The sequence below is a fragment of the Hydra viridissima genome, unplaced genomic scaffold (genome assembly GCF_058129835.1).
Source record: "Hydra viridissima isolate aposymbiotic clone 2 unplaced genomic scaffold, HvirCarnegie_v1 scaffold_1, whole genome shotgun sequence".
Classification (NCBI taxonomy): domain Eukaryota; kingdom Metazoa; phylum Cnidaria; class Hydrozoa; order Anthoathecata; family Hydridae; genus Hydra; species Hydra viridissima.
In genome coordinates this window covers 30357300-30383992 of record NW_028324300.1, presented here as the reverse complement: position 1 = coordinate 30383992, position 26693 = coordinate 30357300, and the positions used below count along the sequence as shown (strand labels likewise).

The window sequence follows — 26693 nt, the reverse complement described above, 5'->3', positions numbered from 1 at the left end:
AAAGATTCATTCAAGAGACATCACACTTTTCTCTTATAATGAATACTTCAAAGTGGAAAAATGTTGGTGAAACAAGGGGTCGAAAAAAAATAAACAAATTAGTATGAAGCGAGATTAACAAAACATGTTACTGTTGCTAATCCTTTTGCTACTTACTGCCATGCTAAAGCTTTAAATTTAAGTATTTCTTCAAGTACGAAGTTAAAAATAGATCAGATATCAGTTCAAGGAAAGTTCCTTTTTTGAATAAAGACATGTGGTTCTCAATGAAAATAAATGCAAGAAAAACATCTAATATTTCTATAATCTAATGGTCTAAATCTTAGAATCCAAATTTTTTCTTTTGGACAAAGTTAAGAAATTTTTAAAAAATGTGCAATAGTTTATCAAAGGGTATAAAAGATTTTTTTGAATATACATAACTACTAATACATTAGATCTATGCTTCGTTTCCAATCGCTGTGTGTTATAAATTTATTTGGAGTAGTGGTTTAAACGCCTATTTTTTATTGCCGTTGAAGTTTTCTTTTTTTCTTTTTTTTGAACGGGATAAAGCTTTGATTGTACTTACTTTTGGCTGGGGTATTGAGAAATATTGAAATACTGGCTGGTTTAATGAGAAATATTACAACGCTGGCTGGTTAACATTTTAAACTAAATAAAAACTACATTGAAATAAAACATGTTTTTCACAATGTTACAACTTTGTTTTGACTTCCAAATAAATGAGAAAATAACTCCTAAAAAAATATTTACAAAAAAAGAAAAAAAGTTTCTTTTAATGTTATCAAGTTTTAATTGAAATGTTATCAAGTTTATTTAATGTTATCAATTGAAATTAAGGCAGCTAAAGACGAAGGCATAAACAAATGTGTTGCATCAAAATATTTCGTTTGGCATGAAGCTTTCGTTTAAGTTTACTAATTTATTGCGAGGGAAAAAGATCCCATTGGGACCCATGTGGCTCAGCCACTTTGCATTTATTTTAGAATCTATTGGCACATCCTATTAATGAATTTTTGACTAGTGGAATGTATTTTTAAAAAATTTGAGTGATACATTTAAAATGATGCGGCGGCTGATTATGGGTAAGATGCTTCCATAAATAAAGAGTAGGGTGTTAGAACTTTAACCACAAGAAAAATATTTTTTAAGATTATCAACATTAAGGGTTTCAGTAAATGTTTTTCTACAGAAATGTTACAGATGAGTTAGAAAATATACTTTGATCAACTGCAAGTCTTTATTAGCAGAAAAACTTCTATCGTATTCTTGTACGCTTCACTCTGTTAAGCACACCTCATTTGAAATGTTTGCACCCTGAAATCAGCGCGGCAACATTTGCTATGCCAAACTGCCTATTTCTCCTTATTATGCCACCATTTGACAGTTTTTTTCATACAAACCCTTGCGGTGCATGGTACCTGACCAGGTTTTTCGCAAATGCAAAAGCAATGTCCGTATTTACCAAAATTAGCGGGGTTTAATCTTCCTGGGTACTCAACCTCTTCAGACTTCAGTATTTCACTAAAATTTTTAGATAAAACGTTTTAAAGGCGCGTAAACACAAACGACGTACAAAATTTTAGGAATCGCACCACATCCTATACCTTCTGTAATAACATTATCCTTTGAAAAGTATCAAACGTTAAAGTGTTTACCTGTGTGGAGCAGCACCAGCTAATTCAACGAGTTTTAAAATTTCATCAACAGGCTTATCATCAACAGCAATCATTTGTCTATCACCATCTTCTAAAATTTAGATTCATGAACTTAGTCCATCACGCAAGCATTGTAACAAACAATCACGTTTTACAGCCATATTAAAATAAAGTACGTAACTTTTGTAATTAGATTTATCACTAGATATTATTTTGCTTGTAATTTTATTACTTTAATTGATTTTTACATTCATGTTTATGTTATAACCTAAGAATTTTATATCATTTTACTTGATTCTTATATTGTTACTCTGTTGTCATTTAATTGTTAAAATTGTCATTTATTTGTTAAAATTACGTAGTTGTATAGAAATTTAATGGAAGAAAATCTCTTACGTGTACTTAAAGTATAATATTTACTAAAATACTTACTATAATAAAAAGTTATTTGTGGAAATTCGTATCTGTTTCGAAAGCAGACAAACTGTTTTGTAGGATTTTTGAACTGCAATCGAGGAAGATCACGCAGTATAAAGTCGCTAGAAAACAAATGATTTCATAAGCAGAATTTAATTTGTTCATAGGTAATGTTTGACCCTACATTTTGCACAAAAACTTTCTATATTGAAGTTATAAATTTAAGGTTAAATCTAATTGAATTTTTATATTTTTGCAATTTGCTTTCATCAGCAATTATAATCTGGCAAATCCAGAAAAGCAAGGAATTAAAATATTTTACTTGTTTTTCTGATTATTGTAAAGGCGCGTATGAAAGTTAATAAATTTAAGTTCTATTTATGAATAATAGTTTTTTTAATTCAAGAGTAATAACTAAATTATTAAAATAATTTTGAGGCTATAAGTACTATAATGATGCTCACATAATTATAGTATTTCATTAGGAAATTGTGTTATAAAGATTAAATCTTATGAACTTACCTGAATACCTAAGTGAATGACAATTTATGATCATTTTTCTACTTTCCACACTGCGGTGAAGATTTTTTAGAAGAAAAATTTTTACTACTTGAGGAGTTTGAGCTAACTTTTTATTTACAAAAATTTTAGTTTAACAATGCTAAATAATCTTGAGAAAAAAAAAAAAATGAATGGGAGGTTTAAGAAAGAAGCCTTCACTTTTAGATATTCGGAGGACAATGAATGTAATCTTACAAAACTTATTAAATTATTTTTTGAAATAGCAAAGCTTCTTTATCAAATAGCCAATAGAAGATTAAAAAGACAAAATTCTCTGTGGTCTCACATCATTGAATATTCAAATTTTAGTTTCAGCTTATGAAATAGTTTAATTAGTTCAAGCTTAAGAAATGAGTTTATATAGTTCAGGTTTTTTAACAAGCTATAAAGGAGGCTCAACTAACTCAGTTATTAAAATTTAACAATAACTAATTAGAAGGGCTGTATTGATTGCTTCTGCAATTTTATATTCATACTTGTGTGGTAATAGAATTCTTGTAAACCTAAGACCAAAGAGTTTCCCTCATAGCAAATTGTCTTTATAAATACTAAGAGTAAAAACTTATTTTTAAGATAATTTTCAAAGGTATCAGGATATTAGAATATTAGTAAATATTTGAATAATAGTGAAATATTACAACTATTACAACGGTGTTATACAAAAAAAATATTACAGCTGTGAAAAATTGATTACTACTCTAATTTCAATAAAATACAAGGAACATTAAAGAAAAAAGTTAAACTATTAAATTCAGAATGTAAATTTAAAAAAAGAACAAGATTATGAAAAAATTAATAAAAATGCTCTCACCGTAATCCCTTGCTAGAATTGTCTGTAGTGAATGACAGTGAAATGACTTGAATTTTCTTTTGTAGAATGATCTTACCACTGCTTAAAAACTCAATAGTTCGTCGGAAGGGAAACTTTCCTTTAGCCATAATAATTTATAATACTGCTTCAGATAATTAATAATACATGTATTTCACAAATATATTAGCTCACCCCATAGGTCAGGTGAAACAATTTAGCATAATGCTGCAAAGGAATTTTTAAGAAATTAAGAAAATTCTTTTTCTTAAGAAGTTTTACAATACAAGATACTCCTAGTTTGTTGCTGTAGACATTTGTTACTATTATAAAAAAATTTTTTTAATAGAAACATTTGACGTGACTGGGAATCATGGACTGTGAGAGACAAACTTATAACAACATTTAAAAAATTTATTATGCTTTAGAAGGTTTCTTACACACAACATAGAAAATATCTCTGGAACTATTTTTTTTTTTTTTTAATTAAATAAATAAGTGATTTTTAATTTAAAAGAGATTTTGAAAACAGATTGCAACTTTTTCAACTTTGAAATTCAACAAATCTAAAATTCAAAAAAAGAACACAAAAAAAGTTTAAAAACTAGAAAGTTGAAAAAAATACTGAAAAACAAATTGAAAGGTTGTATAAATATAACATTTATTGAATTATTACAAATTACCCATAAGATTTATTACAAGAATAACACCCTTAAATATCAGACTTACAATGCTACAAGAGTAGTTAATTTACAAGTCTTCATACGTCTTCCAAAAAAGACAAAGGATTTTAAAAAAAAAAAAAACTAGTAGTAACTCACTGTTATTACTAAGCTTAACAAGTTGTATTAGCTTCTAAAATAACAGTGAGTTTAACCTCAGCAACCGGTAACACTAGGATCATCACCAGATCGTTTTGTTTTCTCCAAAGTGGTAAATATCTAGAAAGTTGTTTTAAAAAAATTATTACATAAATATTATACATAAATTAAATATTTAAATAAGTAAATTTAAATAAAAAATTTAAATAAGCAAACAGCTTCTTAAAGTTTCAGTTGCTAACTAACCTCAGCATTTGTTGGATGAATACCTATAAGATCATCTAAATGCTGTTTTGTTGCACCAACTTTAAAAGCAAGAGAAAAACCTTGTACTATTTCCCCAGCATTTGGGCCAAGAATGTGTATACCCAAAATACGCTCCTGTTTTAAGAGGATGTTAAAATATTTCATACAAGAGACATTAAAATATTTACAAAAAATATAAATATCTTCAGAGAAAGGAAAAGGCTATTCAAAAGTGCAATATATTGTCATGTCTTTTGCAAATATCAAAAAGCATAAGCAGAGTAGTATCAAAAAAACAATTGTTTAAACTGAAAACACTACTGAAATGTTAATTGTATTTTTTAATTTTATATAAATTGCTTGTTTTAACAAGTAGCAAAATATCTGTGCAATATATAGAAATAACAAGACTTAAAAAGTTGCTTAATTAAACAAAAAGTTAACATATTACTTTAAGTTTAACAGAAAATAAAATAATTAACTGAGTGACTTACGCTGTCCTTAATATTACAAATAACTTTTGCATAACAAATGTTGTCCAGGCGATGAGGTACAGTGGCTTCAAGTGGAGTAAAGTTTGAATGATATACTTCAATGCTATCTGCACCATACTTTTCAACAGCAGATTCTTCTGATAAGCCACATGCTCCATACTCAAGAGGCGTGAACACTGTTGTTGCAACATTAGTGTAATCACACTAAAACAATAACATTTTCTCTTTGTTACCATTGAAGGAAAAGAGCTTTAATATCAAAGAAAACAACATTTTAAAACATTATTCATGAACTCACTTTAATGTTTGAACCATTGAACAATCTTCTGGCAAGTAGTTTTCCAGCTTGAATAGCTACTGGAGTCAACTCAGGTTTCCCATCCAAAATATCACCTAGCCCATAAATATTATCTATGTTTGTCCTATCATAATCATCAGATATAAGAAACCCATTCCTAAAAAATTGTAGAAAGAGATTAATATTTTGAAAACATTCTCCTAAAAACTCAAACCACTTAAATGTTAATAGTACAATCACAAAATATATACTTAAATGTTAATAGTACAATCACAAAATATATACTTAAACGTTAATAGTACAATTTAAAAATCAGAAGAGTTTATTCCTAACTTAAAATCTTACGTTGGATTGAGCTTCACTCCAAGCTTTTCCAAACCAAGACCTTTAGTACATGGAGATCGACCAATAGCAACTACAACTGTGTTAAAAATATCACTCTCTACTTCATTAGTTGTGTGGTTCATATAAGTGACCTTAATTTTTCCAGGGGCACCCTCTTCAATTTTTTCCATCTAAACAAATAAGGAATATTTAAATTTATGTTAACATGCATACAAGAAGAGAACATAAGAACGAGAACAACAACAAAAATGTATACAAGAAACAAACATAATATAAAAAAGAAAGTTAAAGTTTCTTTTTCATAATACCTTAAAAAATGTTTTGTAATAAATTAGATTGAAAAGAAATCAGTCAAAAAAAGTGAAGCTATGTAAAATTCTAATTTGTTGTTAAAATTAAAAACATTTTTGCTTCATAGGTTATTAGACTGCTTCATGTTAAATAGCTCAAAAACACTGCTCAAAAACAGAAACTGGATCTGTATCCAAACCAGGATGAGCATAAAATGTGAAAAGATATAAACAGGTTTAGGAACCAGGATGAAAAAGATTACATAAAAAAAAGAACTCCTGATTAGGGTACCAATCTGCAAAAATACTAATTTACACATGTGTACATGGATTCACAGGTTAATATATGATGGTGATTTTTTAAACTTGAAACATGAACTTTGTGGTATCATAGTAACAGGCAAAGATTAAGCTTGCACATAACATTTTAAACATAGCTAGTAGTTTAAGTTTCTGAAATTGTTTATTGTTATTCTTTAAGATAACATGTTACTTGTATGATAACTAAAATAAACTTGGGAGCTCATCATCTGATTTCATATGCAATATATAAAAAATTAATAGTGTAAAAAAAACTCTGCTGATTGCTAAATTGCACTTAAATTTTTTTTAAACAATGACTTATCATTATATTCATTTTGTTAATCTTTTTACAATTCTAAATGGTGAAGTTACTTAGGTCCTTATGATATATTATTAGTTACCAGGTCCTTAATGGAAAAACCTGTTTTTCACATTTTTGGAAAGAGAAATTGTTTCCTGATGCTTATTTTGTAAAATAGTTCTGAGGATGTGTTGCAAGATATTAGAGTATGTTTCCATGCACCATTATTAAAATCTTTTAACAGTCTGATTTACTAAGAAGTACTTTCCTGTTGACAAATGTGTCCTGGTCCACACTAAAAAGCTTGGCAGGCCACATGTGGCCAGCTGGCAACAGGTTCAGTACTGCTGGTTTAAGTATGTAATAGTTTTTTTTTTTTAATATAAAATAGCTTGATTTTGCTATAACTTTGATAAAACTAAGAACAGTGTAAAAAAATACATTAGTAATATTATTGATGGCTCCAAAACAGGAAGACTACACTGGAAATTAAATTAGAAATCTAAAAAATTACTAATCAACGAATGAAATAATTTTTTTATTGATATGAGGACTTTTTTAATAACAAATGGCAATTATTTTTATGCAGCAAGAACAACATTATAAATGAATGATTATAAATGAACATAAGCTTTTTGTCAAAGAACTTTTTTTAAAAAGTTGGTTGCTGTATTAAAAAGAAACTAAAAGTTGATTGCTAAATAAAAAATTTATACTAGATCTATTTTGGTAAAAATACCTTAACTGGAGTATATTTTTTTAGAAATTTTATGCCACTATTTTCCATGTAGTCTACAACTTTATTTGCCATGAACTGATCAAAGCCACGCAAAGGAATTGATCGCATCATAACAGTTGTATCCAGCCCAATTCCATGTGTAAAACCAGCACATTCCAAAGCAATGTAAGATGCACCACAAAAAAGAGTCTTTCCAGGAACATAAGGCAAAGAAAATATGTCATCACTATAATTTAAAAAAATTACATTATTATAAAAAATCTATTTCAGAAGAATTATTTGATTATAATTTTTTAAAATAAACTTGAACATTTAAAATACATTATGTAATTAGAGTATAACCTTGTGATAGCACATTCTTTAGCACCAGGTATATCAGGATATGTAGGTCGACCGCCAGTTGCTAGGACAAACTTCTCTGCAGTGACAGTTTCAACTTTACCACTCTTGTCAGTTAACTGTAAAGTATGTTGGTCAACAAATGTTGCATACATATTGTAGTATTTAACATTTTTTTGACGGAGATTAACTTTGTAACCCCAATTTAGACTACGGATATGCTGCTGTATTGCATTAACCATTTTTGACCAGTTATGCGATATATTTTCTTCAACATTCCACCCATAATGCCGAGAATCATGAATGGCTTCACCTGCAATAGTTAATGCTAATCATAGCTTTATGTATGACATCATATTAATTCTAAACCTTCTAAATGAAGTCAAAAAAAAGTTACATAAATGAACAAATGAAGTGATTTTAACCCAGCTAATGAATCATTTAAATTCAATTCTTATTATCTATTTTTTAGTTAAAAATGATAGCACACAAAAAACTCTCATTAAGACACAATTTTAGTATAAAGTTAGCATGAAGCTTTCCGGTGTTGGCTGCTGCAACATCAGAAGGCTTTATGCTGACTTTATACTACAGCTTATGTAAAAGTTTAAGACAACCTTTAATTCTTATTTGCTGTTTCATTAATACACTTTTAAATTTTTTCTGAATAACAAATCTTTAAAAGGTACTTGATCATGAATTTAGAAAAGAAAAAAATTTAATCAACTAATCAATTTAAAGGTTCTGACTAAGGATAAAAGCAAATAAATTTACCAAGAAGTGCAGCTTGGTGCATTAGTTTCTTTGGGATGCAGCCAACATTTACACAAGTTCCTCCTAATCCCCAGGTGGTGCCAACAGGAGAAGGTTTAACAAAATCTGCAACGGCAACTTTTGCTCCAAAATTAGCTGCTTCCTGTATTTCAACATAAAAAAAAAAAACAAAAAAAAAACGTAAAAAAAATTCAATTATATTTTTGTGTTTTATACAAAATATAACCAGCAAGCAATTCAAAGAACAAGAACAGAAATTTTTAGACAATCAACTTGCATGTCAAATTTTTAGTAAAAAGATTTAATAATAGTTAAAATTAGTTTCACTTGCTAAAACAATTAAATTGTCAAATCAATTTTCAAATAAAATGTGAAAATGAATAAGTAGAGTTAAATTGAGTTCCGAACTTTATGTAGGAGATCTCTTTTATTTGCCGGGCAATCATTTAAACTAAAATTTAAATTTAGTTAAAAATGTTAATGTTGTGTATTTAGTATACTCTACTACAAATTAGACTTTTTCAATAAGCTTAAACATCAAAAAGCGCTTCTCCATTAATAAAACCTGTCTGGATGTTCTCTTAGCATAATCTCACTTCATTAACATCACCAGGCAAATTCATTAAATAAAAATACCAAGTATATTATGTCTGGAAACAGTTTCTTACATGATTCAGTTTGGGCACTGTGTTGGGTTAAAAAAAGTGCCAGATCTAAGTCACTATCTGAAGTCACCACCCGAATACAAGATATTATCAAGCTCTACATATATGATGGTTATGATAAAAATATTATGAGTTTTCCTAATGTCATATGTGGTAGTTGTAAACAAAATTTATACCTTCTCAAGAGTGGCCATACTTCTAGGGGATCATGGGGACTTCAAGTTGCTACGGTATTTTGTATACTAATAGCAAATAAATGTATACTTTTTCAATATTATGTAAAAGAGTTAATTTTTTTTGTGTGGATCCACTATATGGGTAGTCTTTTATTCCTGGTCATGTAATTGTTAGCAATAAATACAACAATTGATTATTTATAACATATATTTAGATATATAAGATAACTAAAACAAATTATTAAAAACAAATCTTTTTGCATAATTTATTGTAAAGTTGTAGTAGAATTTTGTTAATTTATAGTCTGAAATGCTTTAGATTGATTGGGCCAACAAAAAAAGATCTTCTGATCCATAATTGGGTGTCACTGTTCCAACATTTAGTGAAACGAAAGTAGCTGAAAATGGATGCAGTACTTGTTTTCTTGTTACTGGACAAGGCATCTCTCATCAGTGTACACAAGCTGCTGCTGTAGACAACTTAATTGGTCACTGTTTAAAATTAGGAGAATATGCTGAACAAATAGCCAGCACTATCATTAAAAAAAAAAGGAGAGTGAAGGTATAGAAAAAGGGACATTTTTTAAACTAAAAACAAGAGGAACGCCTATCTCTATTAGAGTTGAAGCTCCCAATTTAAAGAGAAACAGAAGCAGTAAACAACTTTCTCTTCAAACAATCATGGAACTGCAAGTTTCACTTGAACTTTCTGATAATGCTACTAAAAAACTTTGTTCTACAATTAGAACTGGATTAAATAGAAGAGACTTTGTGGAAGAAAATATAGTTCAAAAATGAGATAATCTTAAAGAACAACTAGATGAATTTTATAGTGTAGAGCAAGTTGAATTTATTTCTAACCAGAATGAAGCTATCATAAGAGATTTAGTATTAAAAATCCTTTTGATTTAATCCTGCATATTATTAAAGAAAGAGGTATAAATCCATGTGTAGGTTTTGTACGAGTTTCTTTAGATGGTGGAGGAGGCTTCCTTAAAGTTGTTGTGAATGTTTTTGAAGAACAAGAATCTGAAAATAAATTTATGAATAGTGGCGTTCAAAAAGTTCTTATTATAGCAATTGTTGAAGATATTCCTGAAAAATATGAAAATCTTAGATTAGTACTTGAGAAACTCAGTCTTGAGGATGTAAACTATTATATTGCTTTTGATCTTAAATGTGCTAATGTATTATTTGGTCTTTCATCACACGCAGGTAAAAAAGCTTGCTTGTGGTGTAGTGGTGAATGTACGCTTGATAAAGGAACTCTTGGAACTATTGACAATCTTGATTCCTGTTATGAAGCATATATTAAAAATGGATCTATCAGATCGTCCATGAAGGAATTTGATAACATTGTGAACAAACGCCTAATATATCTTAACACCGATAAAAATACTATGCTAGAAAATTTAGCTGCTCCACCTGAGCTACATCTTCTCATTGGAGCAGTAGATAAAATAGCAGGATTTCTTTTAACTGAATGGGATGGTTTTGATTTGTGGTTGAAAAAACACTATGCAATTAAAAGGGGTTATTATGGAGTTGGATGGGATGGTAATAATGCAAATAAAATTTTAAAATTGATTGATGAACTTCAACTTGAAGTGCAACTTAAAATACCATATCTACTTCCTGTAATCCAAAGCTTAAGAACTTTTAAATCTGTAAAAGAAGCTTGTTTTGGAAGAAATCTCGATTCTGATTCAGAACACAAAATATCAATGTTTAAAGATGCTTTTCTATGCCTACAAGAGACAGCTTTTTCTCTAGGAAAGACACTAACAGTGTTATGGAAAATCCATATTATATGCTGCCATGTTTTTCCTTTTGTAAAGCATACAGGATGTGGCTTGTCAAAGTATGCAGAACAGTGTGGTGAGGCGATTCATGCAAAGTTTAAGCCTACATGGCAAAGATAATTGTAATATAGATCATAAAGATTATGGAAATAGTTTGAAAACTGCTGTTGTTGATTTTGGAGTTAAAAGATTATAATATTGTATAGTTATAGGAATCATACTTTGTAAAAATTTTTATTTTCATTTTATTGTAAAGTAAAGCTGTCTTAGAAAAAGTTGTGGGATTGGAGCAAAGGGAAAAATATAACCCACAATTTAAGACACCTCCTGCCCGCCTGTGTTAAATAGGTTTTCAAAAAAAACTTTTTACTGACCTAAACTAAATCAATAGATTTCAAGTTTCATCCAAAAATACTTTAGCATTCCGGATTTATGGACATATAAAGTTAACAACCCCCTCATTTTTGTTGATGGGGGAGGGGGTTCAGAGTTTTGTGTTTTTTTAACTCTTAGCAAGTAAAACTAATTTTAAATATGATGAAATCATGTTAGTATAATAAAAACAATACTTTATCAGTAAAAAAAATCCAAGGTGACACTCCATCAAACCTAATATGCCTTCTGGTCCATAGTGTCATTTCTCTTACTTTCTTGTAAAAGAAGATGAAAACTTGAGACTTTATATTTTGCTCCAATTTCAAATATCAATCTTAAGTATTTATCCCTAAATCTTTGAAAATCATCTTCAGGATTTTTTTCTATTTTGTTGAGCACATTTTACAAACTTTGTTATTAGACATCTAATTAACTTAAATAAATGAAAATGCACATAAAAAATGCACCCATTTCATTAGATTGATTAGATTACCTTTAAGTTTGGATTTTTCTATGATTATTTGACAATTTTCTGATTTAATGAAATTTAACATAAATATAAGTAATAAAGTAAATTTGAAATGTTATATTTTTTAATATAACTTATTTTGATAACAAAACATAACATTAAAAAGATAAAAATCTTTTAAACATCCAAATCAAGTCATCAAAAGTTTCATAAAAGAAGATTTTAAGAAAAAAAGCTTCTTAAAAGAAGAGTTTGGCATTTAAAAGGATCCAAAAAGACCCTTAAAAGTCATAAACTTTTAAGAATGTTTTATGATCTTTACAAAACTTAAATAATTTTTGTAGAAAGTCTTAAAACTCTTACATGTCTTTTCTGGTAAAATGGAAGCAGACAAAATAGTATAAAAAAATTAAAGCTTTAGAAAGCTTCTTCATATAAAGTATATTACAAAAACAACATAAAACTTTAAAAATTATCTCTTTAAAAATTGTTTTTTTCAGAACTATTATAAATCTTGAAGATACTTCAGGCATTTTACCTTTAAATGAATGAAACTCAATACTGGATACTACTGGATACTTTACATTATTTATACTTTTGTTGAAACTGACTTTATTCTCGATTTTACGTTGCTTCATCATCACAATTTTATTTCTATTCACAGCTTCAATAAACAGTACCAATTATGAACTTATATAACTGTGCATTGATTATGTTATGCTACAGAAACATTTTATAGTTTTTCTTTATCAACACTATCATCAGAATTAAATGACATAAGCTTTTCATAATTCACATGCATGTCAATCCATAACATTCAAATCAAAGTCCAATCTCTACCCATTCTAACAGAGCAAGCACATAAGATAAAGGAAACTGAAGAAATTTAATTGGCTTTCATTTAATATAACTTGTTGCTTAAAAGATTTAGATACCACCCCAAATACTTTGGAATTCAGAAATCAGCCTATGTCAGTAAACAGTATCCTAATCATGTTGTTGAGTACAACAAAAAAATAAGACAACTTTAACTCATAAAATTGAAGAGAAAAACAAAGCAGAATTTGGGGTCTTTTTTATGGTTTTTTAAAAGACAGAGGTTTTTTTTTACTTGTATACAATTTGCAGTAGTAAAGGTTCTTTATCAAAAGGGGGAGTTGGCTATAATTTTAAAAGAACTTGAAGATGGAAATTGAGGAAGATTTATTGGATTACAATAATGGATATAAAAGACTTCAATATGATTTAACTGAAATTCATAACAATCTAGTCATCACTAGAACAAAAAGTGATAATAATGTATTGACTATTACCTACCAAGAATGACATCTTACAGAAATACACAAAGGCTGAAGTTGAAAAATAAATATTCATAACAATGGATTAGAATACAAGATGGAGCAGGCTCCATTCAATGTTTGAACAATAATATCACGTAAATTGTATACAAAAACCATAAATTAATATTTGCCCAGTTCAAAATAATTCCAAAGGTCTATCATATGACAAAGTAGTAATATTATCGTAGATTATGCCAATAATTTTATGCTGAAAAAACTTTAAAATGCTAACTTCATTTAAAATTTTTGAAAACTTTTGACAGAATTGCTTCCAATTCTGCAATAGCACAAACACCACTTACAGTTGACACAAACGATTTAATCAAGGCACCTAAAATGGTATCTGAGTCAACAAATAACCCTTTGAGTATGCCTGCCTGCCTATATGTATGTATGTATGTATGTATGTATGTATGTATGTATGTATGTATGTATGTATGTATGTATGTATGTATGTATGTATGTATGTATGTATGTATGTATGTATGTATGTATGTATGTATGTACGTACGTATGTACGTACGTATGTATGTGTAATAGTAACATAATTTTTAAAATTGTTTGACAGCTTTCATTTCATTAGCATCATTTTGCCATTACCATATTGTAATTGCACCACTTTGTTTAGCCAGCCTTATATGCAAATATGTGGACAAAAGAAATTTAATACAAATAATTTATTTACTAGGATACCTTCGAACACGCCAGGCCACCAGATCCACCACCTATGACAAACAGATCATAGTCATATTTAGCATCATCACCTAGCCAAATTTTTCGGAGGCTACCATCTGCATAGGCTTTTTCTGTATCACTAGCTCCCCCCATATGCTTTTCACGGATAAACACATTGGGAACTGTGTCCTGATTTGTTTTTAAAAAAAGAACTTCTTCAATTTCAGGACCATTTTCTAAAATAAAGTTAAAGAAAAAAACTCTTTATTTAAAATCATTACTAGTATTTAACATTCATTTTTTTATTTATCATTATTATGTTATTATTATTTATTATTATTCATATTATTTAATAATTATATTGTTACTATTATTTATCATTATATTATTTATCTATCATATCATTAATATTTTTTTATTATCCTTATTAGCATGGTTGTAAATAAGTTAGTAGATTCTGATCTGGTCTTTGGAAATATCTTTAGAAATTAGTTTCTCATACATCTCATGTTTAAGTATGAGAACAATTTTCAGTTAAACTTGTTTAACTGAAACCCCAAAAAGTTATTTATATACTTTGTAACACAAAGCATAAATATACAGCTTAATAGAGATTGTTTTGAAATTTTTATCAGTTGCTAAAATTATTTTGAATAAATTTGTTTGGTAAATTTTAATTAATTTTAGCTAAATTTAACTAATTAGTCTATAGAGCTTTGTCTGATTTCTTAAGAACCATTTATTATTCATTTAAAAGTGGGGATTGTGGAGGTTGAAAACATTTAACATTTTTGGTATGATAAGACTTAAGCTTGATTTGTCTTTAAGAGAAAGCAAAAAGATGATGCAGACAATATAAACTGTTGTCGATTTGATTAATTGATTGATTGTTGTTATTAGTTTGTAATTAGTCTTTACTTTAGTACAATTCTCAACTAACTTAAAAAGTAACTGTATACAAATATAAGTTGAAAAAAAAAAAGCTTTTTTAGGGGATTTTTTCTTTTAAGGAGCTTATTGTTTATTTTTGTTGAACTTAGGTAACATCAGTTAATATATCAATTTGGTTTAATATTTATCTGTTTACCATAAATTATTTAATGAATACCCTAAAGAAAAAACTTAAATTTAAAAAATCACAAAGAAATAATTATCTTTTACTTTCCACATCAAGTTCATAGACTTTATATTCATAGCCAAGCTTTGAAAAGAGGTCTTTGACCTATAACAATAAAATATAAAAATAAAATAAAAACAACAAAAAAATAAAAACAAACAAACAAAAAAAAGCATCAATAAAATTAAAATGAAAAATCTTCCATATTTGGTATCACAAACTTCATTTATAAGTTAAATTAGTGCTTGCAGATCAACAAGATTGTCTGTTAGAACCACTCTATTGAGAAAACAATTTACAAACAATGAATACCTTTTTGCAGTATGGACAATAAGTCTTTGAAAACACCATTACTTTGTTTTCTTTGATCAAACTATCTACAAAACCTTTTATATCTGGGATAGGTGCCATTTTATCACTAAAACTTCTTACCAATATTCTCTTTTGAAAATCTATAACAAATACATTCTTAAAATACTCCCTAAATAACTAGAATATGAGAAGAGTTATTAACAAAATATAAGTTAATGACTGTTTTTAAAAATTCATAACTCTTCTGTTTTTGTTTATCTTTTTCTTTTCTTTTGAGAAAAAAAAAAAAAAAAAAACAAGGACGTTGTATTTTTGCAAATTGTTAAGCAATAATTTGGAATCAAAGAATCATATTATTTTAAAAGACAAAATCCACCCTTCAGGGACACAATTTGGGGTACTGGTAGCATGTTTTCTATCTATAGGGGCTGTTCCTGATTTCTATCACTGTTGATGAAAATCTGGAAACATTGAATCAAAGGTGCAGTATCCAGCATAAAACTATATAGACTGTTCCAAAGAGTTATACAAACTTTAGTTTGTTCAACAGTTAAAATAGAAATTGCCAAGAGTTTTTTTATACAGTTTGTAATAACTGATACAAGAAAAAACAGATTTTTTTGATTATCTCATGAGCTATGAAACATACTTGACTTTAAAAGATTCATACTTTTAAAAATGTGGCATTTAGGATAGCAATGCTTATTAGTGTTGTATGTGTGATATAGTGCTACATCCAAAAAAGTCAATGGATTATTTTTTACTGAAGATGATGGGAACAATCCTGTAAGGGCAAATGATTAAATAGATAGGCTCTTGAGTTAAATATTCAAGACCAGGAAAGTCAGTCTGTACAAAGTTGCAAGTTGCAAATATAAATATTTAAATTATATATTTAAAAATTATATTAAAATCGTATGTAAACTATTCAAATTCTTTTTTAGCTTATATATTAATAGCTTTACAGGATTTTTTGTATAATATATCAAAAAGTAACTGTATAAATATTACATATATATGATATATAATGTATATATATAGAATATACATGTGTGTGTCTAGTAATACATTTTAAATGTAAATTCGCTCACTTTTAATAGACTAATTATAATTATAATTATTAGGAGTTCACTATTGGAATTTGCAATCTAATTCAAGGAATCCATCCACAATAGGAAGAAAGGGAAAGCTAGATTATCACTGTGTGTTTAATAATAAACAAACACATTTATATGAATAACAAAAAAAAATTCTGCAAAAGGGTTCTTTTCCAAAAAATTAGAGTACATTAAAGAACTTCACTCCAAAACAAAAATAACTTACTCAGTGTAGTAGACTTTCTGTAAAGTGGAGATCGTAATAAACATGGATAGATTGAAGTTGTTATATTTTTGTTTGGATAATGTACTGGTATGAATTGCCTAAATGCTCTTTTTGAAACACCTAATCTTAGAAGAACCATAAGGCAGGTGATATTTTACATAAATATATTAGGTTTTGATGTTTATATAATTCTTAGCTAAAAATATTAAAGTAATTCACGAGAGGAAAGTAAGAAAACGTGTTTTCTTTAAAAATAAACTTCACTAAATACTTTCATATTATCATTCATAAAACTACCTGACAAGGAATATAAAATAACTGCTCATTACTAGTTATAAGACGGAAAATTGTACAACAGAAATGGTTGGTGAAATATTTAAATAACTTCATCCTATTCATATATACATGCTACATGATGTATCATATATGACTTGTCTTTCTATAGAGTATGTGATCTAATTTTCAATCCAAGATTAATTTAGAATCAGTTTAAAAGTGAAGTCATTTTAGCACTAATTTAGAATTTTTATTACAGAATTCTGTTTTGAATTTAAACGATACTAATTTCCAATTCATTAAATAGCAGCTTTAACTTTATAAACAGATTTTTCATGGTTGTAAGAACAAGTCTTGCTTAAAAATTGCGCAAAAGTTACCTGATAACTGGGGCGCTCAGTAGTAATAACTGGGGCGCTCAGTAATAATGGAGAAATTGCAGAACTGTCAAGAAAGTTCTTATATGAAGGGGATTTGCCGAATGTATATCTCTCGAATAGATTTGCTGAACTTATCGGAGTTTTGTAATTGTGTGTAACATTCTTTTCCTCTTTGTTTCATTTGTCGAGTTCGTTAAAATGTTACTAATTATGTAGGGTTCTCAGATGCTCCGGAAAAACTTCCATCAAGATTAAGTAAATAAAAAGTTATTACTGTTTTTTTTTTGCGACAGTCCTCTATCATTATCTGTTGTATCAAAGTAAAGATGCGTGAAGTTCTGCCCTAAAATATCAATGGAAGAGAAGGTGAAAAGACATCTTGGGTGAGACATTTTTAATATCAGTAAAAATTTAATTAGTTGTCTTCGAGACACCATGAAAGCAGTTTTTAGGAGTAAAGATTTTGATTGCTGATTACCCTTGATATTTTACTAAATTTAAATATTAGAGAAGGAAAAAGGGTAGAAATGTCGTCGCGTTGGTTTGACAAGGTTCTAACTGATCCGCGAGGAATTTTTATGTAAATCAATGTTAAAAATTGTTATGTTCCCACCATCAAAAATTATTAAAATCCATCGATAATATTTTTTACTCATGATAACATTTTCATTTGCTATAAGTATTACTATTTTTTATTAAAAAATGTTAATAAAAAATAGTAATACTTATAGCAAATACTTTTTTCTGATCGCAAGTGAACAAAAAAATAGTTTACAGGGAAACAAAACCGTTAGAAATGCCCAAAGTCACCCCAGTTTACAGTACTCTAGATATATTTGATGTAAAAAAAGATAATAAGTATCTTGAGTCATTCGGGTCAATAATTTTTAGATTAGAGCATTGAGTTTTGATTACGATAAGGCCAGCATTTTGTCGAAACATGTCGGAAATGCATCAATATGCAGCAAATCTAAAATGAATTGCTCGATGAATAACATATCTTGTACTGATCACATTTTGAGCATACTTAATTTGTCCACAATAAATCTTTGCTTCAATCACGGCCTACTTAATAACAGGCCTGAAAGACGCGCAAAAAAAAAAAAAAACTGTAGGCGGATGTTTGTCAAAACAAAAATGGAGAAAGTTTTGTGGTTTTTTTAGTTATATTTTTAGTGTTTATATATATATATATATATATATATATATATATATATATATATATATATATATATATATATATATATATATATATATATATATATATATATATATATATATATATATATTCAGTCATGTATATAGATATAATGCAGTAATGTATTTACATAATATGATATACTACACAATATATATTTAAAATCAATTGCTTATAATTATTTGATAGTCAATATTATTTTATTTGTATTTTATGTATTTAGTAATCTTTCAAAACAAAAATTACTATATCATGCCTTTTAAATGTTGTGTGACTGGTTGTAGAGGAAACTATGATAAAGAACATAAAGTTAAACTTTTTCGATTACCAAACAAAAACCGTAATCCTCAAGAAAGAGAAAGATGGATTAGATCTATTCCAAGAGAAAACATTCCAAATAGTCCAAATACATTCATTTGTGAAAATCATTGGCCAGTTAATTATGAAACTTGTCAAATTCATGGTAAAATTTGTCCCTTAAATCCACCAACTATTTTCATCTGTGTATTTCAAAGTCAAATTCCTACACCTCCACCAACAAAAAGAACAACAACAAAATCACTACCATCTACGCGTAACATGAAACCTGATGAAATTTCAGCTCACTTGGATTTGTATGAAATTAGTTGTTTTGATGATCTTTGCCTAAAAGTAAGCAAAGAAGTTATTCCATTTCCAGTAACATCTTTTACAGTGGATGATGGTTTAATAATCCAAAGTAAGGATTATATTGATACCTCTGCTATTCCACAGTTTCTTTTAAAAGTTAAAATTGATATGCGATTTGAAGGTTTTCATTTTGGATCTAGATGCTCTATTATACCACTGTGCAGTAATCGAATACATAAAATTACATCTTTCTTACAAATTTTAGAAGCTATTAGATATTTACATTCCGTTGAAATGGATCATAAAAAAAACATTATCCTACAACAAGTTGTTAGCATGCATGCATTAACATTTGTTGGTAATAAAAAATATTCTCCAGAAATTCTAAGTAGGGCTTTTGAGTATTTTTCAATTTCAAGATCTCTTTACAGTCGTATTAGAGATGACTATGAAATGCCAAGTATTGTAACACTTGGTAAACTTATATCTAAGGTTAGTAAGCTAGAGGATTTTGATTTCCTCAACAAATATTTTATGCAACTAGAAGATCCTCGTCAAAAAAATGTAATTATTATAATCGATGAAGTTTATGTAAAACCACAACTAACGTATCAAGGAGGTAACTTATTTGGAAAAGCAGTAAATAATCCAGAACATTTTGCAACCACTGTTTTGAGTTTTATGATTTGCTCATTATTAGGAGGAAAGAGGTTTTTGTACAAAGCACTGCCAGTGTATCGTTTAAGTGCTGATTTTCAATATGAACAAGTTGTAAATATGTTAAATTTGATTCGTTCATGTAATGGCATTACTGTTGCAATTTTATGTGATAATAATAAAGTAAATCAATCATTCTTTAAAAAATTCAATTTGATTTCTCCATGGCGCACAACTGAAAACATTTTTTTGCTCTATGATTATGTACATCTAATCAAATCTATCAGAAACAATTGGTTAACTGAAAAAATGCAAGAGTTAAAGTATTCTGACTGCGGCCTTGAAAAAACTGCAAAGTGGGTTGACTTGAAGAAGCTGGTTGAGTTAGAAAATAATTCTATTGTGAAACTATCAAAGCTTAATGAAATTTCTATCTGTCCAAAACCTATAGAACGACAGAATGTTGCTTTATGTCTTAAGATTTTTTGTGTTGAAACGTTAACTGCATTAAAAATTCATCCAGAAATTCAGGATTCAGGTGGAACTGTTGATTTTATAGAAAAAATTGTAGACTTTTTCAAAATCCTAAATGTAAAAAGTCAGTTCGAAGACGTTAAAACTAAAGACTTAAAAAGGGCTGTCTTTGATAACCCTAACGATCAACGATTAGATTTTTTACTTGATATAGCAAGTATGTTTGAAAAAATGGTTCCTAAAAAACAAGGACAAAGAGTAAAACAACTTACCAAAGATACTGCTCTTGCTCTTGCATACACGAGTAGAGGACTGGTTGAGTTAACTAAGCATCTCCTCAGCACTTCACACGAATATGTATGTCTAGGAAATTTTTCTAGTGATCCCATTGAAAAAATGTTCAGTAAGCTACGTCAAGGTTCTGGTGGAACATATTTTATTAATGTTCAACAAGTTTTACAAAAAGTAAACATTAAGAAAACAAAGCTTCTCCTTGATTTAAACACAGATTTTGATGGAATTCAAACATGTTGTGAACATGCTTGTTTGAAATGTGGATTTTTGCTAAATGATGACAATACCTTCAATGTGTTTCATAATCTTTCAAATATGGAGTTAGCCTTGTCTAAGTCTGTAAAAATGGCTTTAGTTTATATTGCAGGATACATCAGTAGAAATGATGTAGATGAATATGATACGCAGTTCTATTACAACGAATTTGGAGAATTTACTAGAGAAATCAACAGAGGAGGCTTGAAGATACCTGGAGACAATATGTGTCAATGGGTGATTTATTGCTATGTATTTTTTCATCACATCATGTCATCAGTTTGTAGGACAAGTTTTATAAATATAACAATGATGGTAGCAGAATTTTATGGATTTGAAAACATAGATAAGTTTCATGGAAAAATACTATCTAACATATTATTTAACAACTATAGCAAGCTTTACTCACCTCGATCGACAAAAGAACCAGCTTTAAAAGTACTTAAATTGTCACAAAAATGATCATTGCGGAGCAGAAATGTAAATGTATGTAAAATATGTTTTGTGAAGTTGTAGGGTTTGTGAAATTTGAAAAGATATTATTAAAGAAAAGTGTTGTTTTTTTTAGTAATCGATTAAAAAATGTTATCTTATTGTAAAAGGTTTTTAAAATAAACAGCTCTCAAAATTTGAAAACAAGCAATTTAGCAGCTAGTGTAGCGAATTTTAAATTTTAACTCAACTTATTTGTTTACAAAATTGTTTAAATCGACATATTTGTTTACAAAATATCCGCCTACAGTTTTTTTTTTTTTTTGCGCGTCTTTCAGGCCTGTTATTAAGTAGGCCGTGGCTTCAATACTCATGTAGAACCGACAGTAGAATCTACCAACATTTGGTCACCTAATGCTACTTAGACATTGCGGAAGTAATTTCAAGGTGTTTTCAAGGAGATTGCTAAAGAAAAAAATGAAGTATGCCAAAAAATAGAGAAAGATTTTTCGATGACGCGTGAAGTCTGTAATAATATTTTTCTGCTATTTAACAGTTGCAGTGAATTGCGCCATCAAATTAACTGCAGTGCAGAAAAAAGTTTGACTTATCAGCAACCATGAATAGGCTGGAGCAATAAAGATTTGAAATCTAAAAGCCAATAAGTGCCTGACATCAGGAAGTGCTATGATGATGCAGCTGCTACAAATGTTTTCAAAGAAGAGAGTAAATAAAAATTGAATTTGTTTTACATCACCATTACAGCACTATTAATCAATTGTGGAGAAAATTTCAGAAACGCAAATACCGACTGTCAGTGAATCTAAAGTACTCAAACAATGTTTCAATTGCTTCACTACCTGTTTTCTCGTGATTATGTACACTGAAGTAGTGCTCCAAATTACTAGTGAACTACATTTTCTTACGTAATAAGTATGAATGTATGAAGTTATGAATAGTATTTGAGCATGGTGATAAAAGATGGAAATGTTAGAAAGGATTTAGAGGAGTTCTCTACGAGCTATAGAAATCTACAATTCCTTTGAAGGTACATTTATCAACATGAAAGGTGGAGTCTTCGGTATTTGATAAAAAATTTTTTTAGTATTAGTAATTAAATACTCTTTCAATAGTTGAATTGTAAAATTTGCATAAATTACGACGAATATTTATTAGATAAACTTGCATTTCTTTTGTACTTCTTGTATTCTATAGACTTAGGTTACTGGAGCGAACAAGTTCTCGAATCCATTAATCAGGATTTCAATCAGTTTTGGCGAATGAGAAACGTTGCAGAGCACAGCCCAAACTATATAGAGGCGCTAAAAAATGTGGTTGTTGCTTACAACTGCAAGCACTTTTAAAGTAGCTTTGCAGGAATGTAGTTTGTAAAAAGTAAAATATTAAACCTCCTATGGACAAATGTTTAGTATGATTTTGAAATGTAAAATATCAATCATAATCTAATCATAAAGACCAGTAATTTTTTTGTTACAGCAATAAGTGATTGTAGCAAACCCTACTCGACCCCTAATAGCCCTAGGTATGGTTCCTAAAAACCCTTTTCAATTTTTTGCTCGCTTTATATCAAATTACATCATAATTCATCGACAAATTTCAAATTACATAAAAAAAAATTTCGTTTAAAAGTTAAGACCATTTAAAGTTATTTCAGGGGGTAATTGGAGGTAATTTTAAGCTTTGCATGGTTATAAATCTTAAACAAAAAGAGAGGTTTTGATGAAATTTGAAATCGCTCGATTAATTTTGATCTAGTTTATAATAGAAAAAAAAATTATAATCAAAGGAGACGTAGTTCTAGGAAGGGGTTAGTTAGGGGTCGGGGCGGGGTTGGTTTAGCTCCAATTACCTTAATTTTTTGTAAGTCATCCTCATTCGGCACCAGTATCAACATACTAGAAGCTTAAGTATGCCCCTTGCCTCTTAGTTACCTATCTAGAACAACAAAATTCCTGGGCACTCCCCTAAAATATATGATTTCTCCTCAGGCCCTCATTAAAAAAAGTTGTCGTTTACATTTTTTGAATGAGGAAATGTTTTCTGATAATAAATAATAAAAAAAAAAGTTCTAGGGATGTGTTGCAAGATCTTAGAGCATGTTCCAATGCACCGTGTTTTATTTGTTTTACGTGTTGCATGTATTCATAAATATGTCAAATGCATATAAACTGTATATCGCGACTATTGCATGGCTTACAGAATTTTTCCATTTTTATTTCTATAAATTAATTTTATGCCGATGTAATACAAATATCAATCATATTATATGCCAATATCAGTTTTGTAAACAATTTGTTTTTGCTAAGCGCTAATAGCAGGAAAAAATAAATAGATCACTTTTTAGAATATTTTTATTTCGTTTTTTTTAAGTTTTTTTTTAAACTAGGGATTTTGTTTTTATGTTATAGAAAAAAGATTTTTTCTAAAACAGTTTTCTTTGTCACACTGAACAGGGGCCACCACATGACCAACCTTGTTCACATTGACTATCTTTAGAGCAGTAAACATAATTTCTATTTTGGGAACTTTGGAATGCGCCGTTTGTATAACACCACCAATTACCATTGCAACGTGACCAACAATACCCTTTTGTGCATCCGCATTTCTTTCCCTCTTCACTTCCATCACCACAACTTTTAACGGCTAGTTAAAAAAAAAAAGAACAAGGTTATGTTTTAGTAAATGAAAACCTGCCTAAAGAAAAAGAAAAATCTTTAGATTAAAACAAACAACTGAAACCAAATTAAAAGCAGCTTTTTTGTTTAAGATTCCTGTGAAGATTAAAAGTGGGTCTTGATGCAACAGATTACAATCTAGCATACCTCTACATACCTCTACAGTTGTACATTAGATTTATCTGTTGGATATCGTTTCCACTAAACCCATCTCTATTGCCAAGGAGATCTTGATCTGACGAGTTTTTCGTTTTTATAGTCACTTTCCCATTGCCAAACGCTTTAGAACTGTAGTGCATTATGGATCTATAATCGTATTCTGTATTTAAACTATTAACATTGCTGAGGGGCTCTTTATTAAAATTGTGCCGTTTATCTATTGAAAGAAATTTTTTGAATTATTATATAACCTTTTTAATTCAAATTTCACCAATTTAAATAATTTTCAGTGCATTAATTACATTTACACTGCATCAGTTACAGAAATTTATTAAGTGTAAATTTATCATTGTTATTATTTCTATTTACTTTTTTTTAATTCCAGGAACTTACCGGATTGAATATTTGCGTACAAAATTTCAACATACGAATCCCTGTCAGGTCTTGATTGTTCATGATGCAGACCTGCAAATGTAACAAATTTATAGTCTCTAAGATTTATGTATATAGATTTTTGTATTTTATTAATTTCTTACCGATTGTATGACCTATTTCATGCATTATTGTTCCAGTAGATTCGCATCCGTTTCCTAATGTTATTTCATTAATTCTATCATTTCTGAAGCCAACGGGTGAAGAACAACTAAGAAATGATTTAATTACTAATAAATCCTATGAAAGTATAGCAAAACTTTGAGATAAAAAGGTTATTTCATACTTTTACAAACATTTAAAGGATTTTAAACAAACTCTACTTATTACCAATATTTAATTTTAACAAAATTGTCAAGAAAACTTAAATGGTGAATTTAAAAACACACCCTCTACCGGCTTGGAACTTGACATAAATACGTTCATTCGTTCGACGCTTAAACTTTAAACATGTGTACTTATGAAACTGATCAATTGCAGCATGGATTCCAGATATCGTCGAAGAACCTTTAAAGAAGAGAAAAAAATACTTAAAAATAGTTTGGATTGTTAAATAAATAAGATTTCTAAAGTAAATGCTTACCGAGCAACGAAGCTATTTCGTACGGTACAGTATTTTCTGGCCATCTTCCACCAATTATACTCGCATATCCATTTTTGCTGAAAATTTTCTCGTCAGGGTCTAACACGATATCACCTTGGTAAAGCTTTTCATCTATAAACAGTTAACAAAGTTAAACTTTGAAATTTATTTTGAAACTGCAAAATATTGAAAAATTTTTCTTTTTTTTTTTTATTAAAAGTATTAATGAATTTTTGTAAGTTAACAACCGAAGCTTTTAAAAAACAGCAAAAAAAAACTGCATACTTTCCATCTGAGAAACCCAATGAGTTTGAATATCAACCACAACCAGCAAAAAAAGTAACACTTCCCGCAACATTTTCTAAAAGGAATCCGATATGATTAAATTATATAAAAGTTTTCTTATGCAAATAAGTTAGAGCAACGCAGTATTTCTTCACCTGATAAAATATTCCATAATACGCCTAAAGTTGAGTAGATCAAACACAACCCCCTGGCTTTATGTTTTCATTTACCATTTATAATATTTTTGCTAATAAAAACTTAGTGCTAAATACTTTCACTTATTTTCTCTAAAAAAACTCTACTGTGGGCGTCCGCGCGGTTGTCCGCTCCAGTCCAATTGTATCATGATTGCAATAAACAAGTTTTGAAAATACATCTTTACTCCACTATCAGTCTAACTGGGTATAATGCCTAAATCTAGTAGCATCTTTATGATGCTGGTGTAATTCTTTTTTAAGTAATCTTATTAGAGGAATCATATTGTGTAATGACAGTTTGATGATTGGTCAAAGGAAATTCAACCAATAAGTTTTCTGAAGTTTTAATTTCAGCAATTCTTAAAATTAACAGTTTTAGAATCCTAAAGTTAAGTTTTTAGAAGAGTACGACGTTTTGTTTTCTCTCTTTTTTTTTTTCTTGGCTCTCGATAATTTTTTTTCTTGATGTTATTTTCTTACTTTAGAGATCAGTAAAGTTCTTGAGTTCATATTGTTTTATATATTAACATCATTTTATATCTTACAAAAACAAAAGATTTTCACATCTGGGTGTTTTTTTTTTTACTCCCATAAATATTACTCATTAATTCAATCTATTATTATTAGTATTACTCCTTGACTATTGATTATTTTTTAAGTAATTACAAACCTAATTGAAATTACAGTAATTACAAATTCTAATTGAAAAAAGATTTAATTTAACAAGAAATACGTGAAAAAAATAGGTTAGTATAACTCTAAAAAGTCTTTTATTTATCTTATTAGTAAAATGAAACCGTAAATAGAGAGTTTAACGTTGATTATTATAAAACAGCAAATAAAAATATTTTCAATGTTTATTTTCTATATCATCTGTATTAATAAATACTCATAAATAAACCTGAAATATAAGTTATCAAAGTATAGTTTGAATCCTTGAAGATTTATTGATATGTATCCATAATGTCCGGAAATGTGCATGTTTACTGTTTCAGACAATAAAAGATCTAGGATTGGTAGTTTATGAGTTGAAATAGTTTTAGATGCCTGCTCTGACAAAAATCCAAGACCTATCTGAGATAATTCTTTGTTATTGAATTAAAAACTCAGGTACA

The 26693-nt window shown here is 28.6% G+C and overlaps 2 protein-coding genes and 2 pseudogenes across 5 annotated transcripts; 1 reads left to right on the top strand and 3 right to left on the bottom strand.

Moving 5' to 3' along the window:
• Nucleotides 1-646: 646 nt before the first annotated feature.
• Nucleotides 647-3675, bottom strand: LOC145191921 (small ribosomal subunit protein mS25-like). Its single transcript, XM_090088845.1, has 4 exons — nt 3451-3675; nt 2094-2200; nt 1662-1752; nt 647-1527 (listed from the first exon to the last, which is right to left on the bottom strand). Exons 1-4 carry the CDS (start codon nt 3576-3578, stop codon nt 1359-1361), a joined length of 495 nt encoding a protein of 164 aa, XP_089944971.1. The 5' UTR covers nt 3579-3675; the 3' UTR covers nt 647-1358.
• A 165-nt stretch (nt 3676-3840) lies between these two features.
• LOC145191920 (thioredoxin reductase 1, cytoplasmic-like) lies at nt 3841-20743 on the bottom strand (annotated as a pseudogene). Of its 3 annotated transcripts, none has more exons than XR_016452935.1 (12): nt 20518-20743; nt 15329-15468; nt 15061-15121; nt 13918-14135; nt 8398-8539; nt 7627-7936; nt 7285-7510; nt 5652-5821; nt 5307-5463; nt 5009-5212; nt 4515-4649; nt 3841-4388 (listed from the first exon to the last, which is right to left on the bottom strand). The product of XR_016452935.1 is annotated as a thioredoxin reductase 1, cytoplasmic-like, transcript variant X3 (transcript). The 3 variants fall into 3 exon arrangements; XR_016452933.1 differs by lacking the exon at nt 20518-20743 and adding an exon at nt 17308-17473; XR_016452932.1 differs by lacking the exon at nt 20518-20743 and adding an exon at nt 16652-16875.
• Nucleotides 9165-11236, top strand: LOC145190419 (uncharacterized; annotated as a pseudogene).
• Nucleotides 20744-23584: 2841 nt separating the features above from the next.
• Nucleotides 23585-25525, bottom strand: LOC145192271 (blastula protease 10-like). Its single transcript, XM_080069484.2, has 7 exons — nt 25382-25525; nt 25097-25228; nt 24903-25020; nt 24618-24724; nt 24475-24546; nt 24080-24298; nt 23585-23890 (listed from the first exon to the last, which is right to left on the bottom strand). Exons 1-7 carry the CDS (start codon nt 25452-25454, stop codon nt 23688-23690), a joined length of 924 nt encoding a protein of 307 aa, XP_079925610.2. The 5' UTR covers nt 25455-25525; the 3' UTR covers nt 23585-23687.
• Between the last annotated feature and the right edge of the window lie 1168 nt (nt 25526-26693).